Genomic DNA, 13841 nt, shown 5'->3' with positions numbered 1-13841 from the left:
GCGTTTTCGATATTGACTCAAGTCTTTATGTAACAAATGAAGGTTTTATGATACATAACCTTTGTATGAGGCTATAGGGTGTGGTCATGACCCATATGACCACCATGATCCTCCAAATCATCACCATGTCACCCATCTCTAATCCACCATTTAAAACCACTACCCTAGGGGTGTGGTCATGACCCAAACACTATCCCCTTATTTATTTTAGTTAATTTTTGTCTAAAGAAAAAGGAAAGGAAATCATGAAAAATGGAAACTAGGACCATGGTTGCCATGGTTTAATCCATGGGAACCATGGTGGATCAAGCAAGGGGGTGGTGTAGTATTCTATTCATGTTCCTACATGGCAAATCATGTCCCAACCATGACCCACATACCCTTTAGCCTGAGTACGTATCGCATAGATGATATGCGAGACAAGGTTATATAAATATTTAATGTGTGTGTGTGGGGATGGGGTAAACCAAACTTTTAATAGTATATCACAAGTGAAAATGACTACTCTTTTTTAAAATATAAAATAAAATACTAATTTTTCTCTCCTAAACATTTGGATACACTTTTTAATTATCATATTACATTATTAACTTTGGATTTTGGATGATTACAATTCAAATTTCGAACATCTTACGATAAGTCTTTTTAGGTGTCCAGAATAATACTTCATGGTTACAATTAAAAAATTAGTTGGTGTCCAGAATAATTACTTCATGGTTACAATTAAAAAATAAGTATTGACTTCCTAGCGTCACATAGATTACTTTCTGTTTTAAAATCTCGTATTACCTTTTTTATCATATGATATTATTACTTTTATCATTAAATATATAACACGCTGTTATATTTAATTGAATCCAACTAAAAACTATCTTTTATTAGAATGTCAAAATCACTTAAATTAATTACAACGTTTACATCCCTTCAAAACAAAATTTACTAAATGAATATGTTATGAACTTGAAACAATATAGGATGCTGGATGCACAAGTTTTCTGAAAGACATTTTTCTTTCTGAAAGACATCTTCCTATCTTAATAAATAAAAATCTTTTTATACACGTGTCACTCTCTAGTGTCTCATCCCTTTTAATAATCGTATTACATATTAAATTTTATACACAAAATATAATATAATATTAATTAATATAGTTAGAGATAATCGTATAAATTCAAATTTAATTAATAATTATCTATAACAAATATAAATGTATCAAATAATATAATAAGTATAATATTATTTAATATATTTAGAGATCAAACGTATAACTTCAAATTTAATTAATAGTAAATTACTTTTTGAGTCCCTATGTTTTAATGGTTTTAACCATTTGAATCCAAAATCAAAAAGTTTAATGTCATGAGTTTCTAACCGCTCACTCACACGCCTTGTGAAAAAAATTCAAAAAACCTTTTGTAAGGCCAAGTTCTCTAAGTTCTTACAACTTGTCGAAATTTTCATTTTACCCTAACCATGTATATTTGTTAAGATAAAATATATTATTTGGATATAAACAATAATTACTAATAAAGTATCAAATCATATGTACAAGTACTTATAGTATATAACTTAGAAGACTAAAATTACAAGCGGATTATCTAAATAAAGTACCAAATTATCTTTAAAGCGAACACTAAATGGTTTTTAAAAGACATATTTTTTTTGCTATTAAGTATATAACATTATATTTACTTAAGCCGTGTAATACACGTGTTCAATATTTTCTTCCAATTTTAAATTTATGTTATTATAAATATGTTTTCATCTTAAAAAATGGCCCAACTTCCTAATAACATTAAGTTTTAAATATTAAACTTAATATCAATAATATTACGCAACTAAAGACATTATCATCATGCTAAATAAAGACATTATATAATATTATAAAAATTTTAATTTGAATATTTAAATGTCAACTACTAATTAAAAAAATTGTTATAGACGCTCAAATTTATAGTTTAAAAAAACTTTAGTCCTACTTTTTTAAACGTATATTTTATTTTTAGTATGATTTTTTTAATATGTAATATTTTCTATATAATGATGATATTCGTATCTTGTCTCATGATCCATATATCTAAAAGTAGTATTTATATCAAAGTATTTATTATATCATATATATACATAGTAGAATTTAATTACAATTCATTTACCATAACCTCATAACTTATAATTATTTTTAAAAATACTTACAATTTTATGATCATTATTTTATTATTTTTTAGTGTTACTTCTTTTGAAGACATAATAAAATGGATTGTAGTATCTCAAAAGAGAAGTGAAAACTTAGAAAATTATTTTGAATAGCGAAAATAGAATTGTTCTTTTGTTTTACTATTTTATCTAAATAAGTTATTTCATTAATAAGGATTATATACATGTTTATAATTTACATTTTTTCGTCATCTTAACCCGTGTAATACACGGGGTTGTAAGCTAGTTTTATTACATAAGTAAATAAAAATATGTTATCAAAGACCTCAAAATTTTTATTTTTCATTTATCAGTTAATTTGATTTTAACCCAAAATAATCTTGTTCCGTCATTGTTTACAAGTTTTTCGAGTTACTTTAAATTTGTAAAACCATGGTATTTATATTATGTTATTTAAAATTATAAATGACACTATTTTTTTTATTATTGTGTTGTATTTTTATTATGTAACTAACCTGGCCCATAGATATTTATGCCCGGTTCCATGAAATTAGACAATTCGAGCATCTAAAAATAGTGACTACATTGGAATAATTTTTTGAATTTGCGACTGGTTAAATTAAGCAAAATATACAACTAGTTATACAATCCAACATTTATATACTTAAATCAGTTTTGTAGTAAACACTATGCTACACACTAAATACGAAAAAGCTAAGAGAATCTCAAAGATTTTGAAAATAATATAAAATAACTAATTTAAAGCTATGAAAAGGCACTAGATGATCATTACATGCAACAACTATAACCACTCATGAGTTTAAAGCTATAAAATTCGGTTTTGTTGCTCGTTACAACAATTGATAAAACAATTATGGACATAAATCAATATATTAGATTTACATTTCTTGATATCTTAAATTACAACCTTTTTAATCCCACATGAAAAAGGTAACATCATTTCCAAATCTTATACATTTTAGATTTACATTTCTTCACAAATCTTATACATTTTAGATTTACATTTTTTCATAAACATTTCCTATTCCTAAAAACCAATGTTTTAAAGCCCGCTTCAAACCGGCCGATTATCCGGTAGAATCGATTAAACCACCCGATACACCCAGTTAAACCGTTTCTGAGTCAAATCCGACACGGGATAAAAACCAGATTTTAAAACATTGCTAAAAACACTTATAACATTAAACCCACCACACAAAAATTCGTTTATTCCATATTTAATGAACCGTACAATAACCGATTTCACACAACTTATCATCCATAAAAGGTAAAAACAATAATAAACATAAAACATGAGGGACCAAAAGTAAAATTCTCAGATTTGAATTTTCAGACCGTTCAACGGTTACCCCTACCCCCACACTGCAACAAACATCAAGACATCCAAAATCCAACAACATATCCCCATCACACACACACACTGAAAACACCACCTTAAACACACACTTCAAATGGGTTGCGTATCTTCCAAACACATCAAAAAAGATCTCAAGAAAGAGACCATTCTTAATGGCGCCAGATCATCCTACACCAACCATGTTGTTTCCTTAACTTCCTCAACCTACGGTGCTCTCAAACTCGACAAAGATGCTGTTGTTGTTGTTCAACCGACACCGCCCGTTGCGGTTCAAAAGAGCGAGAACTCTCCAGCCCGAAAATCGACCAACGGGCCGACCGAGGTTATTAATGCGTGGGAGCTTATGGAAGATCTTGAAGATGAACCGAAAGGGGCCGAATCGGGCCCGGGGAAGAAAAGCCCTAAATTAAGAAGAGGGTTGGGAGAAATCGATGTGAAGACGACGCCGATGAAGGTTGTTGTGAATCCGATTGGGTCGTCTCCGAAAGTGTCGAAGAGGTTTACGGGGAAGGAGAATAAGAAGGCGTCGACATTGCCCCCGAATTTGAGGATATCGAAAAAGGGTGGGTGTGAATCACCGGTGGATTCGGGGTTGAATTCGGCCCGAAGGAAGAATCTCGGGCTGTTGTTTGACCCGGATCGGGTTGACCCGAATGCGAAAAAGAAGGTTCAAGAGAATAAAGAGAACAAGAAAGTGGGTTTAGGGACACCCACTAGTCAAAAGGCGAGAAACTCGGTCGAATCGACCGCGATGCTCGCGGTTTTCGAGAAAAAATCCCCGCCAGGCGGGGAAAACGCGGTGGTGATTTACACCACCACGTTGAGGGGAATCCGTAAGACGTTCGAGGAGTGTAACATTGTCCGTGGGATAATCGAATCGCACCAAGTTCGAATAATCGAACGTGACGTTTCGATGGATTCGGGGTTTAAGGAAGAGTTAAGGGCATTATTGGGAAAAAAAGAAGTTAAGGTTCCTGTGGTGTTGATTAAGGGGAGGTTAATTGGTGGATCAGAGGAAATAATGAAGTTAGAGGAGGAGGGTAAATTGGGTATTTTACTTGATGGGATACCGACGAAGGCGGAGGCGGGTTGCAAAGGGTGTTGCGGAGTGCGCTTTGTGATGTGTACGGTGTGCAATGGGAGTTGTAAGCTGATAGGTGGTGATGGGAGGAGGAGTGTCAAGTGTTTAGAATGCAATGAGAATGGGTTAGTTCAATGCCCATTTTGTTGTTAAATTACTAATCTGGACATGAGGGATTTGCAGGCTGGTACACAATCATATGTTTTTTTTTTTTTTTTTTTGCTATTGAGTTTATGACCAATTTGGTGATATGTTAAGGTAATGTGTAGGTTATGTGGTTGGTTGATAACCAAATATTGTTTTGTTAAATTCATATGATTTTTGTTTGACTTTTTTAGTCAACTGGATATAAAGTTGGATTTGTTTGACTTAATATGTTGTTGCAAATTCGTCTTTAGCGTTTGATGGGATTTGGGTTTCTGTAAATGTCAAAGATCTTTTGGTTTGTGAGTGGTTGATAAAATTGTATGTAAACTTCTCAATGATAAGATGTTCGTATTTTTTTTAACTTTCAGTGTTATATAAGAAACGTTGACCTTAAAAATCGACCAAGGTTTTTTTCTTTTTTTTTAACTTTTAGACGTGGGATAGAAAATGATCAACGTAAACACGCGTAACTTTTAATTTGTATGAAACTGCAAAGTCAACAAACATGAAAAAAATTGCCTAACGATGTCTCATGTAACAGTAAGTGTAGTGGGTGTTAACGCTCCATCCACATCAATATGAAGGGCGTTATACACCAAAACATTTTTGCCAAAGTGGGGCGCCAAAGGACATCTGCGCCAAGCCCATATAACGGGCGTAAGAGAGAAGAGAGATGAGATTCACTCTTTAATCAATTACTAAATGTGTGGTTTAATTAGAACTCTCATTCATCCCTACGTGAGAGCTAACATAACAGAAACTAAATAAATTTTGATATATTGGTAGTTGACTTTCAAATCCAAATTCCTTCAACCTAACAAGGAATATTTTGACTTCAATCATTTTCTCTCACATTCCATGACTTCACTTGTTTACCTAATATCTAGTCATTTAATTTTGATTTCTGCTATTAAAAAATAATAATTTTGATTTCTTACGTCTGCAAAAAATTAGATTTTCCCTGTATAAAAGGTTTCATATAGAGTTTATGTTAGAGCATTCACATTGAAGCCTCTATTCTATATAATATAAAGGGAAAATCACGAAACTAGCCTTGACCACGCCGTTTTTTCAATTTTGGCCAACTGACCCGGCTCCACGAGCCGGCACCGTCAACTGAACCGGCTCAAGGAGTTCCTTTAACGATGACCAATCTGATGGAGACACGTGTCCGACAAACCTGAACCGGCTCGAACCTTGTGTTGTGCCGGCTCGTAGCATACCTGTGCCGGCTCGTAGCATAGTGCAGTCGCCGGCGATAACTGTGGTCGTCGAAGGAACGGTGACCAGAGGTGTGATCGGAGATGCCGGAGTTGCAGGTTAACGATGGTGGTGATTATGATCGGCGGAGGATGACCGGAGGAGGAACGGTGACGGAGATGGTTGACGGAGACGGATTGGATTGCGACGGAGAAGATGGATGGACAGGTAGTTGATTAAGACAGTGATGAAGGTTGATGTCGTGGCTGAAAGTTGCAGGTGAAGTGTAGGTGGGTTTGTCGGCAGAGGAGGGAAGGAGATGGGTATGGTGGTTTGGTGGAGGTGGGTATGGTGGTTTGGTGGCGGTGGAGATGAATGTTCGAGCCGTTTCAGAGAGAGAGAGAGCACAGAGAGAGAAATTGAGGGGATTGAGTGTAGCAGTGGAGAGAGAAACACATTATCTGTATAGAGATTAGGGGACAAATGGACACGTGGCAAAAAACGGTTGGTTGGTGAGAAAAGATCTTTTAAGCCGTGTTGGAATTCGTGTAAAGGCTTGGGGAGCCGTTTCAGTTGGCCATTTTGGAAAAATTGACCGGTCAATAGCTATTTTGGTGATTACCCCTAATATAAATAAAAAAAGTAGAGAAAATAACAAAAACACAATCACATTGGAATCTTTATAATAGAGAAAAATATAAAGAAAATAAAGTACACCTCTATTCTGCTTTCTCACAGAGCGAGTGTGTTCTTTTTGGTCTTTCGCTCGTTGTAAAAAGAATAATATTAAAAGAAATTGGTATAAGATTTTGGAAAGGTAAATAGTAATATACTCAAAAATTAATAAATTAAGTGTGGCATACATAGAAATGATCTAAGACCAAATATTACTTCAGGCCACTGAAAATCGACATTTTACATCTCATTTTTACCATGCTACAACCATTATAAACTTGTATCATATAATACAGTATCACATACTATATATATATATGACACAGTATGAGTAGTAAACAGAAATAGAACAAAAATAAAACACAGAAAATGTGCCATCATATCCAAGTTTCATGATACTTCATTCTTACATCAGCCATTTTTGTAGTTCATACCTTTCTCGGTCACGAAAACTTCCAATTCATTAGCTACTTTACTTACACCTTTCTCTTTTCAAGGCTATAACGATAATAATCTATCTACTCCCGAGTTTCATTATTCTACAGAAACCCCAACTTGTACTTTGAGTCCGGTAGCAACTCACTCAGTTCCCGCCACCAAACCCGCGAGGGTTTGGCCGCCCCGACGACCCTGCAAATTGTTTCCTCGAATCTGATCTTCTCTTCCTTCTGGCAGTACCCGGTGGTGCCTAATATTTCACACAAAATGAAATCATTTGTATGCGGCAATTATGAAATATTTTAAAGAGTAAACTGCCATTTTGGTCCCTGTGGTTTGGTCAATTTAGTCCAAAACTCAAACTTTTTGCATCTGGGTCCCTGTGGTTTCAGTTTTATTGCCATTTTGGTCCAAAAATGAAATCAGGTCATATTTGTCTTATAAAATCCTGTTATTTTGTCATTTTCCGCAGGGGCAAAATGATCATTTCTTTTTTATAAATAAATACCATATTTTGTAAGACAAATATGACCTCTGAGGAAAATGTCAAAATTGCAGGATTTTATAAGACAAGTATGACCTGATTTCATTTTTGGACCAAAATGGCAATAAAACTAAAACCACAGATGCAAAAGGTTTGAGTTTTGGACTAAAGTGGCAAAAGTAACCAAACCTCAGGGACCAAAATGGCAGTTTACTCTATTTTAAAAGAAGTAAAACAAACTTTAGGTCGGTAATTGAATGATTTATGATCCACCTTTTGTTCAGCTTGCATTGCTTCTTCAAGGTTGCTGAGTGCAGGAACAGACCCACCTTGCATCACACCCATCAAATTCTTCATCCGAACGCGCATTTGAAAAAGTTGTGCAACAAGTTGGCTCACCTGCCATGCATTTTATTAATTAATTAATTAATTAATTCAAATTTAGAGTTGCGATATGTCCTAGAACCGAGAAAACTATATAGTTATATTCTTACTTGTTGCTCGGTTTTTCCAGATTCTTTAGCGATTCGCTTTCTCCTCGCTGGCGATTCCGCTAGCAGCTCAGGCTTTTCCCTTTCCTCTACAAATAAGACACAAAATATATATTTTTAATATATATTACCATTCTTTTAATAAAAAAAAATAATTCTCAATATATGAACCTGGAGTCATGACTTCAATCATCGCTTCCATTATTTGTAAACTCTTTTCCGCTTCCCGAATTTGCGCGGGCGTAACTTTTCCCATTCCCGGAATCATTCCAAGAACACGCGACATAGAACCCATTTGCGCAACAGCGCGAGTTTGCTTTAAAAAGTCGTTGAAGTCGAATTTTGCACTCATGATCTTTTGCTGCAAATCTTCAGCATCTTCTTGTTTCATCTTAAGAAATTATAATAAAATTAATTTCAAATTATCGAACCTTTATGAGGAAATTTCAGATATTAATACGACACTTACAACTTCTTGTGCCTTTTCCACAAACGAAAGAACGTCTCCCATTCCCAAAATACGTCCCGCCATTCGATCGGGATAAAATGGTTCAAGATCTTCCATTCGTTCTCCACGTCCTACAAGCTTTATCGGTTTTCCTGATACCTAAAATGCCCAAATAAAATAAAATAAAATAAAAAGTGAAAATGATATTTTAGGTAAAATATGTATCGTACTGGTAAATTTCTCCCACGCGTTGCGGCGGGTATCCAGTCGGTATCGGTTCAGTTCGTTACGGTATCGATATAATACCGGCACTCAGTATAGCAACCGAAAGGAAAAACTCAAAAAGTACAATACCGACAATCAGTTTAATTAGCGAACGCAAGTTATTTAAACTTTAACGTATACGGGTGCGATTGAAAGTTATAAAAACACACAAAAAGACAAAAACCACAAAAAAGGGGCTCATTTTAGCGTAGACAGGCCTGCTCATTTTAGCAACTATTCACAAGCATGAACTTTGTGATATATATAATATAATATAATATAATTATTGTAGACGGTCAACCTCTTTAACACTCAAAGCGGCTCCACCTCTTGAATCTCCATCTAGTTTAGTTAGAATTGCTCCGGTAATCCCGATTTCTAGATTGAAAGTGGTCACCAAGGCTGCATAATATCACGAAAGTTAGTACGCTTAAAAAGATAATTAAAAATATCACATGACATGCACAAGAATCACTAAACCTGCAGCTTCTTGACCCGTCATTGCATCTACAACAAGCAAAACTTCTGTGGGATTTAACGTTCGCTTCACGTCTTTTAATTCATCCATCATAGTTTTGTCTATCTGATAATTAAAGGCAAATCACAAACTAAATGTTTAGCTTACGGCAGGAGCAAGTCGGGGTTTTTTAATTTGGAAATAATTTAAGAGAATTAAATGTTATATAACCTGAAGCCTTCCTGCTGTATCCATAATAACAACGTCAACGTTCTTCTTTTTAGCCTCTTGAAGACCTTGCCTAGCTATTTCTGCTGGTTTCACATCGGTTCCCGCTGTATACACGGGAACATCAACCTGTCACCGGCTCATATCAGTAAAAAAAATGGACCGCTTATACAATTTACTTGATTTGAATTTAAAACATGTGCTCTTGTATAGATTGATACGACAAATATAATATGTCTTTAACTCAAGTTTCAATAGAAAAACTGTCTTTGTAAGTAGTATCATGAAAGTCTTACCTGTTTACCCAAAATAACAAGTTGATCGATCGCAGCCGGTCTATACACATCTCCGGCAATTAGCATGCAACTCTTTCCCTGTATATGTTTCGCATCATAATTACAAAAACGGTAAGAAACTAGACACCAATCTTCATAATCATGCCAAAAGTAAAGCTAACTATATATTTACATATATATATATATACAGAGAGAGAGAGAGAGAGGCCGGTTAACGTACAAGCATAGTTGTTAATGGCGAATAGCGACAAATAGCGATAAGACACCTATATGCTACATAACGAATAGCGATAAACAGCGGGCGATATTTTATAAATAGCAATACACTAGAAAATTTTTTATATGTAAAGTATATCAAAATACCCTGGTATATACGCTATTTTACATGTTTATTTAACAAAACATTAAAATCCAACTATTTTATAGCTATATTTAATCGCTATTTATATTTAAAAAAAAACTGAAATCCCGCTATTTATGGCTACATACCCTGTAGCGACCTTCGACCTATACGCTACACTACGCTATTCGTTATAGCCACTATAGCGACCGCTGTTGACAACTATGCATACAAGAGCCCATTAACATGCGACTGTACGCGAGTAAATTACGCGTGTTCATTATTAAATTACCCACGTTATAAATTTCAAACCTAATTACGCATGAAGAAAAAATCACGCATAGGTTGGTTTTTACCCTAATTACGCATGTTATATCATAATTACGCACGTTAGTTTGCTGGTTGCATACCGTCGCACGTTAAGAGCCTTTTGTATTTTAGACTCTCTCTCTCTCTCTCTCTCTCTCTCTCTCTAGATAGATAGATAGTGTGTGTGTGTGTGTGTGTGTGTGTGTTAAATATGCAGGGCACCTGTTTCTTGAGGTACAAAGCTAACTTTGCACTAACAGTAGTCTTCCCGACACCTTGAAGGCCAGCCAGTAAGATTACTGTGGGGGGCGATTTTGCGAAGGTCAGTTCAGAAACTTCACCTCCCATTAACTTCACCAGTTCATCACTTACAATCTGCACAAAGAGTAAATTTGTTGAGAATTTTTTTTATTGATTATCCTGGTGATATTATATTATGCACAGACTGGATCATTAATTATTTGAGAAAAAAAAAACATACTTTGACCAATTGTTGATCAGGTTTGACTCCTCGAATCACACCAACGCCAACAGCTTGTTCACTTACAGCTTGAACAAACCTTCTTACAACAGGAAGACTAACCTGCAAACCAGAATTAGAAACTTAGCTAAAGATTTAAAATGTTTTTTTACATAAATATAAACGTTTTCGGTAATAAAATATGGATGCAGCAAAAAGAATAACGAAAAAGTTGTGCGCATACATCTGCTTCTAAAAGAGCTCTCCTAATGTCCCTCATGGGTTCCACGATGTTCTCCTTCGTTAGCACCTCTGAAGCACAAAATATTAACAGCAACAGCTAGTCAACGAAAATCACAGACATACGGAAACTCAAACCATATCATTACATCCAAAGACAAGTATGAGTGTGAGAATTTAGGTTATATTATAAGCTTCCTACAAATACCAAGTGAAAGTGCACTAATTTGAACGTTATTTTACTAATTTCGTGAAAAATAACGTTAAAAGCTGAGGATGGTTAATCAAGCATCATGTGGTGGCGTTGATAGCTGAAAGACAAAAGGGTACATGCACTAATCGGTCTTTGTCCCGATTGCTGAGTGTTATGTGCCTTATGCCCAAGGCTTGATGCAAAACTACTATCGAGCCGGGGGTCTCACTAGAAGCAGTCTCTCTATTCCTACGGGGTAGAGGTAAGGCTGTCTACATCTTACCATCCTCAGACCCTACCTTTGCTTTGATATTGGTGGGATTTACTGAGTATGATGATGATGAACCCTTGACTATTTGATTTTTTTACTTATAACCCGAAAGTTTTCATTTTTTTGCAATTTAACCTCACAACTTTTATTTTCAACTTTGGTCCCCTATACCTTTCATATTTCGCAATCTTTTTGTTTTACGCTTCGTTCAAAAGTATGCGAGTTAACACGGCGCAACGTGCGTGTGTGGGTTAACGGTTTTACATTGTCTATTTTTTTACTGTTCAACTGGCCCGTCGCAATGCGTGGATCCTAAATCGACTTAGTTATTATATTCATTGTTTTATGTTTCGGTCTAATTTCTTCGCATTAACACGCTGCAACTTTAGTATTGGTGGTCCCTGGCAGTGGTGTGACATTGGCGCTATCTAGCATGGGTTTACGCCCCCACCACAATGCGAAGGGGCTTAATACTAGTTAGTAACATTTTACAAAGAAGACGAAATTAGTCAAAATGACCAAATTTTGGGAAAACCATGAAAGTCAAAACCAGGTCTCTAGATGAAGGAATTTGGGTCCTAGGGGTTGTAACGACACCTGGCCCATACACAGGACAAGAGTCTAGACGGGATCAAAAGCTATATTAGTTTTAAGTTGGATTCTTTTACACTAAAAGAAACTACAATCATGTCAACTTCAATCTGAAAGATGCATACAATACGATATCAAAAAGAAACTAAAAACAGGTCCGATCAGTGATCAATCAAAACAAATTTCTATCTAAAACACGTGATCACAAACGTTTCTTATACGATATCAACTGCACATGTGTAAACAGTGAGTAATGTATATATAGTTACAAAGAAAGCCTAATCAAATCATATCCCCTAATAAAGAACAATAAATCCTAACTAATATTTCCAGATATATATATATCCTATTATAACAAATATATATTTATCGCTAACAAACAAAAACAATTAAATCAACAGCAATTAACAACTAAAGATAGAAGTAAGACAGACCTTCGCCCTTGAGTTTGTTCCAAGCGGATTCGAGCCCACTGGTTAACTGCCCGAACATCTCTGCCCTAATTATAAGTCCACGTCTCTCTCTTCTGCCCGTAACTACCCTTTGCGAATTCACAATTCCCCATAGCTCCCTCTGTACCCCCAACCATCCAATCCAAAACCCCAAATTAATCAACAACAGTTCAAAACTATAACTGAAAAAACATGAAGTAATATGTTACCGAAGAAGACGATGAATTGGAGGACCGGAACGAGAGTGCGTGTGGGGAAGTTGAAGAAGTGAGAGACGACGTCGTTTTTCTGGGGAAAGTAGTGGAGAAATGGCGGGAAGAAACTGTGGAGAAAGTTAAGGACTCCATTGTCACTCCAGAATTGTGAATTTTGAGAGTGGTTTCTATTATCCACAACGAAGTGTAATCTATCGGGTGTTTCTATCCGGTGTATTGCCGGACTACCATAATAGTTGTGTCTCTAGATCAACGGCTCCTAATGCGTTTTAATACTAATAAATAATACTATTATATATTTTTTTGAGTTAAATGCCATTTTAGTTCCTGTGGTTTGGGACATTTTGTCAGTTTAGTTCAAAGGTTTCATTTTTAACCTGTGGGTCCAAAAAGGTTTCACAATTGCCATTTTAGTCCACTGGGTTAACTTTATCCATTTTTTCAGTTAACGAGAAGGCCAATTCGATCATTTTATATGGCCGAATTGCCCTTTTAGTTTACAGAATTGCATACAAAATGACCAAATTGGCCTTCTCGTTAACAGAAAAAATTAATGAAGTTAATCCAGTGGACTAAAACGGCAACTGTGAAACCTTTTTGGACCCACAGGTTAAAAATGAAACCTTTGGACTAAACTGGCAAAATGACCCAAACTGCAGGGACTAAAATGACATTTAACTCTATTTTTTTCCTTCTATGTTTAGATTACGGTGGATGTATACAAACTGGATGTTCAGCGAATTTGGTGGGAAGTTCGTTGGTTTAATAAATGAACGAATATGAACAAAAAATTTCGTTCGATTAATTAAATGAACGAACATGAACAGATGTATCGTTCGTTCATTTGTGTTCGTTCATGTTCATTTATTTATGTTGTTCATTAAAGATTTTTGTTCATTTATCTAAACTGTACGTTTGGTAATTGTAAATATATTAATTTAAGAAATATAACTATTAAATAATTTTATATAGTGTATTTTATAATTTTTTACATAGATACTCCTTGTGGTTTATTGAATATAACACCTT

General features: G+C 35.0%; 2 protein-coding genes across 2 annotated transcripts; one reads left to right on the top strand and one right to left on the bottom strand.

Moving 5' to 3' along the window:
- The first annotated feature begins 3579 nt into the window (after window positions 1-3579).
- LOC110873320 (uncharacterized protein At3g28850) lies at window positions 3580-4986 on the top strand. Its single transcript, XM_022122249.2, has one exon. It carries the CDS (start codon window positions 3627-3629, stop codon window positions 4764-4766), a length of 1140 nt encoding a protein of 379 aa, XP_021977941.1. The 5' UTR covers window positions 3580-3626; the 3' UTR covers window positions 4767-4986.
- A 1796-nt stretch (window positions 4987-6782) lies between these two features.
- Window positions 6783-13011, bottom strand: LOC110873319 (signal recognition particle 54 kDa protein, chloroplastic). Its single transcript, XM_022122248.2, has 14 exons — window positions 12807-13011; window positions 12580-12718; window positions 11095-11162; window positions 10872-10973; window positions 10613-10765; window positions 9742-9819; window positions 9449-9574; window positions 9241-9343; window positions 9062-9162; window positions 8518-8655; window positions 8220-8439; window positions 8052-8137; window positions 7831-7956; window positions 6783-7323 (listed from the first exon to the last, which is right to left on the bottom strand). Exons 1-14 carry the CDS (start codon window positions 12942-12944, stop codon window positions 7219-7221), a joined length of 1683 nt encoding a protein of 560 aa, XP_021977940.1. The 5' UTR covers window positions 12945-13011; the 3' UTR covers window positions 6783-7218.
- Window positions 13012-13841: the final 830 nt, after the last annotated feature.

The sequence above is a fragment of the Helianthus annuus genome, chromosome 8 (genome assembly GCF_002127325.2).
Source record: "Helianthus annuus cultivar XRQ/B chromosome 8, HanXRQr2.0-SUNRISE, whole genome shotgun sequence".
In the NCBI taxonomy this organism is placed as follows: Eukaryota; Viridiplantae; Streptophyta; class Magnoliopsida; order Asterales; family Asteraceae; genus Helianthus; species Helianthus annuus.
The sequence above is the reverse complement of the archived record's forward strand: the minus strand, read 5'-3'. Positions and strand labels throughout refer to the sequence as shown.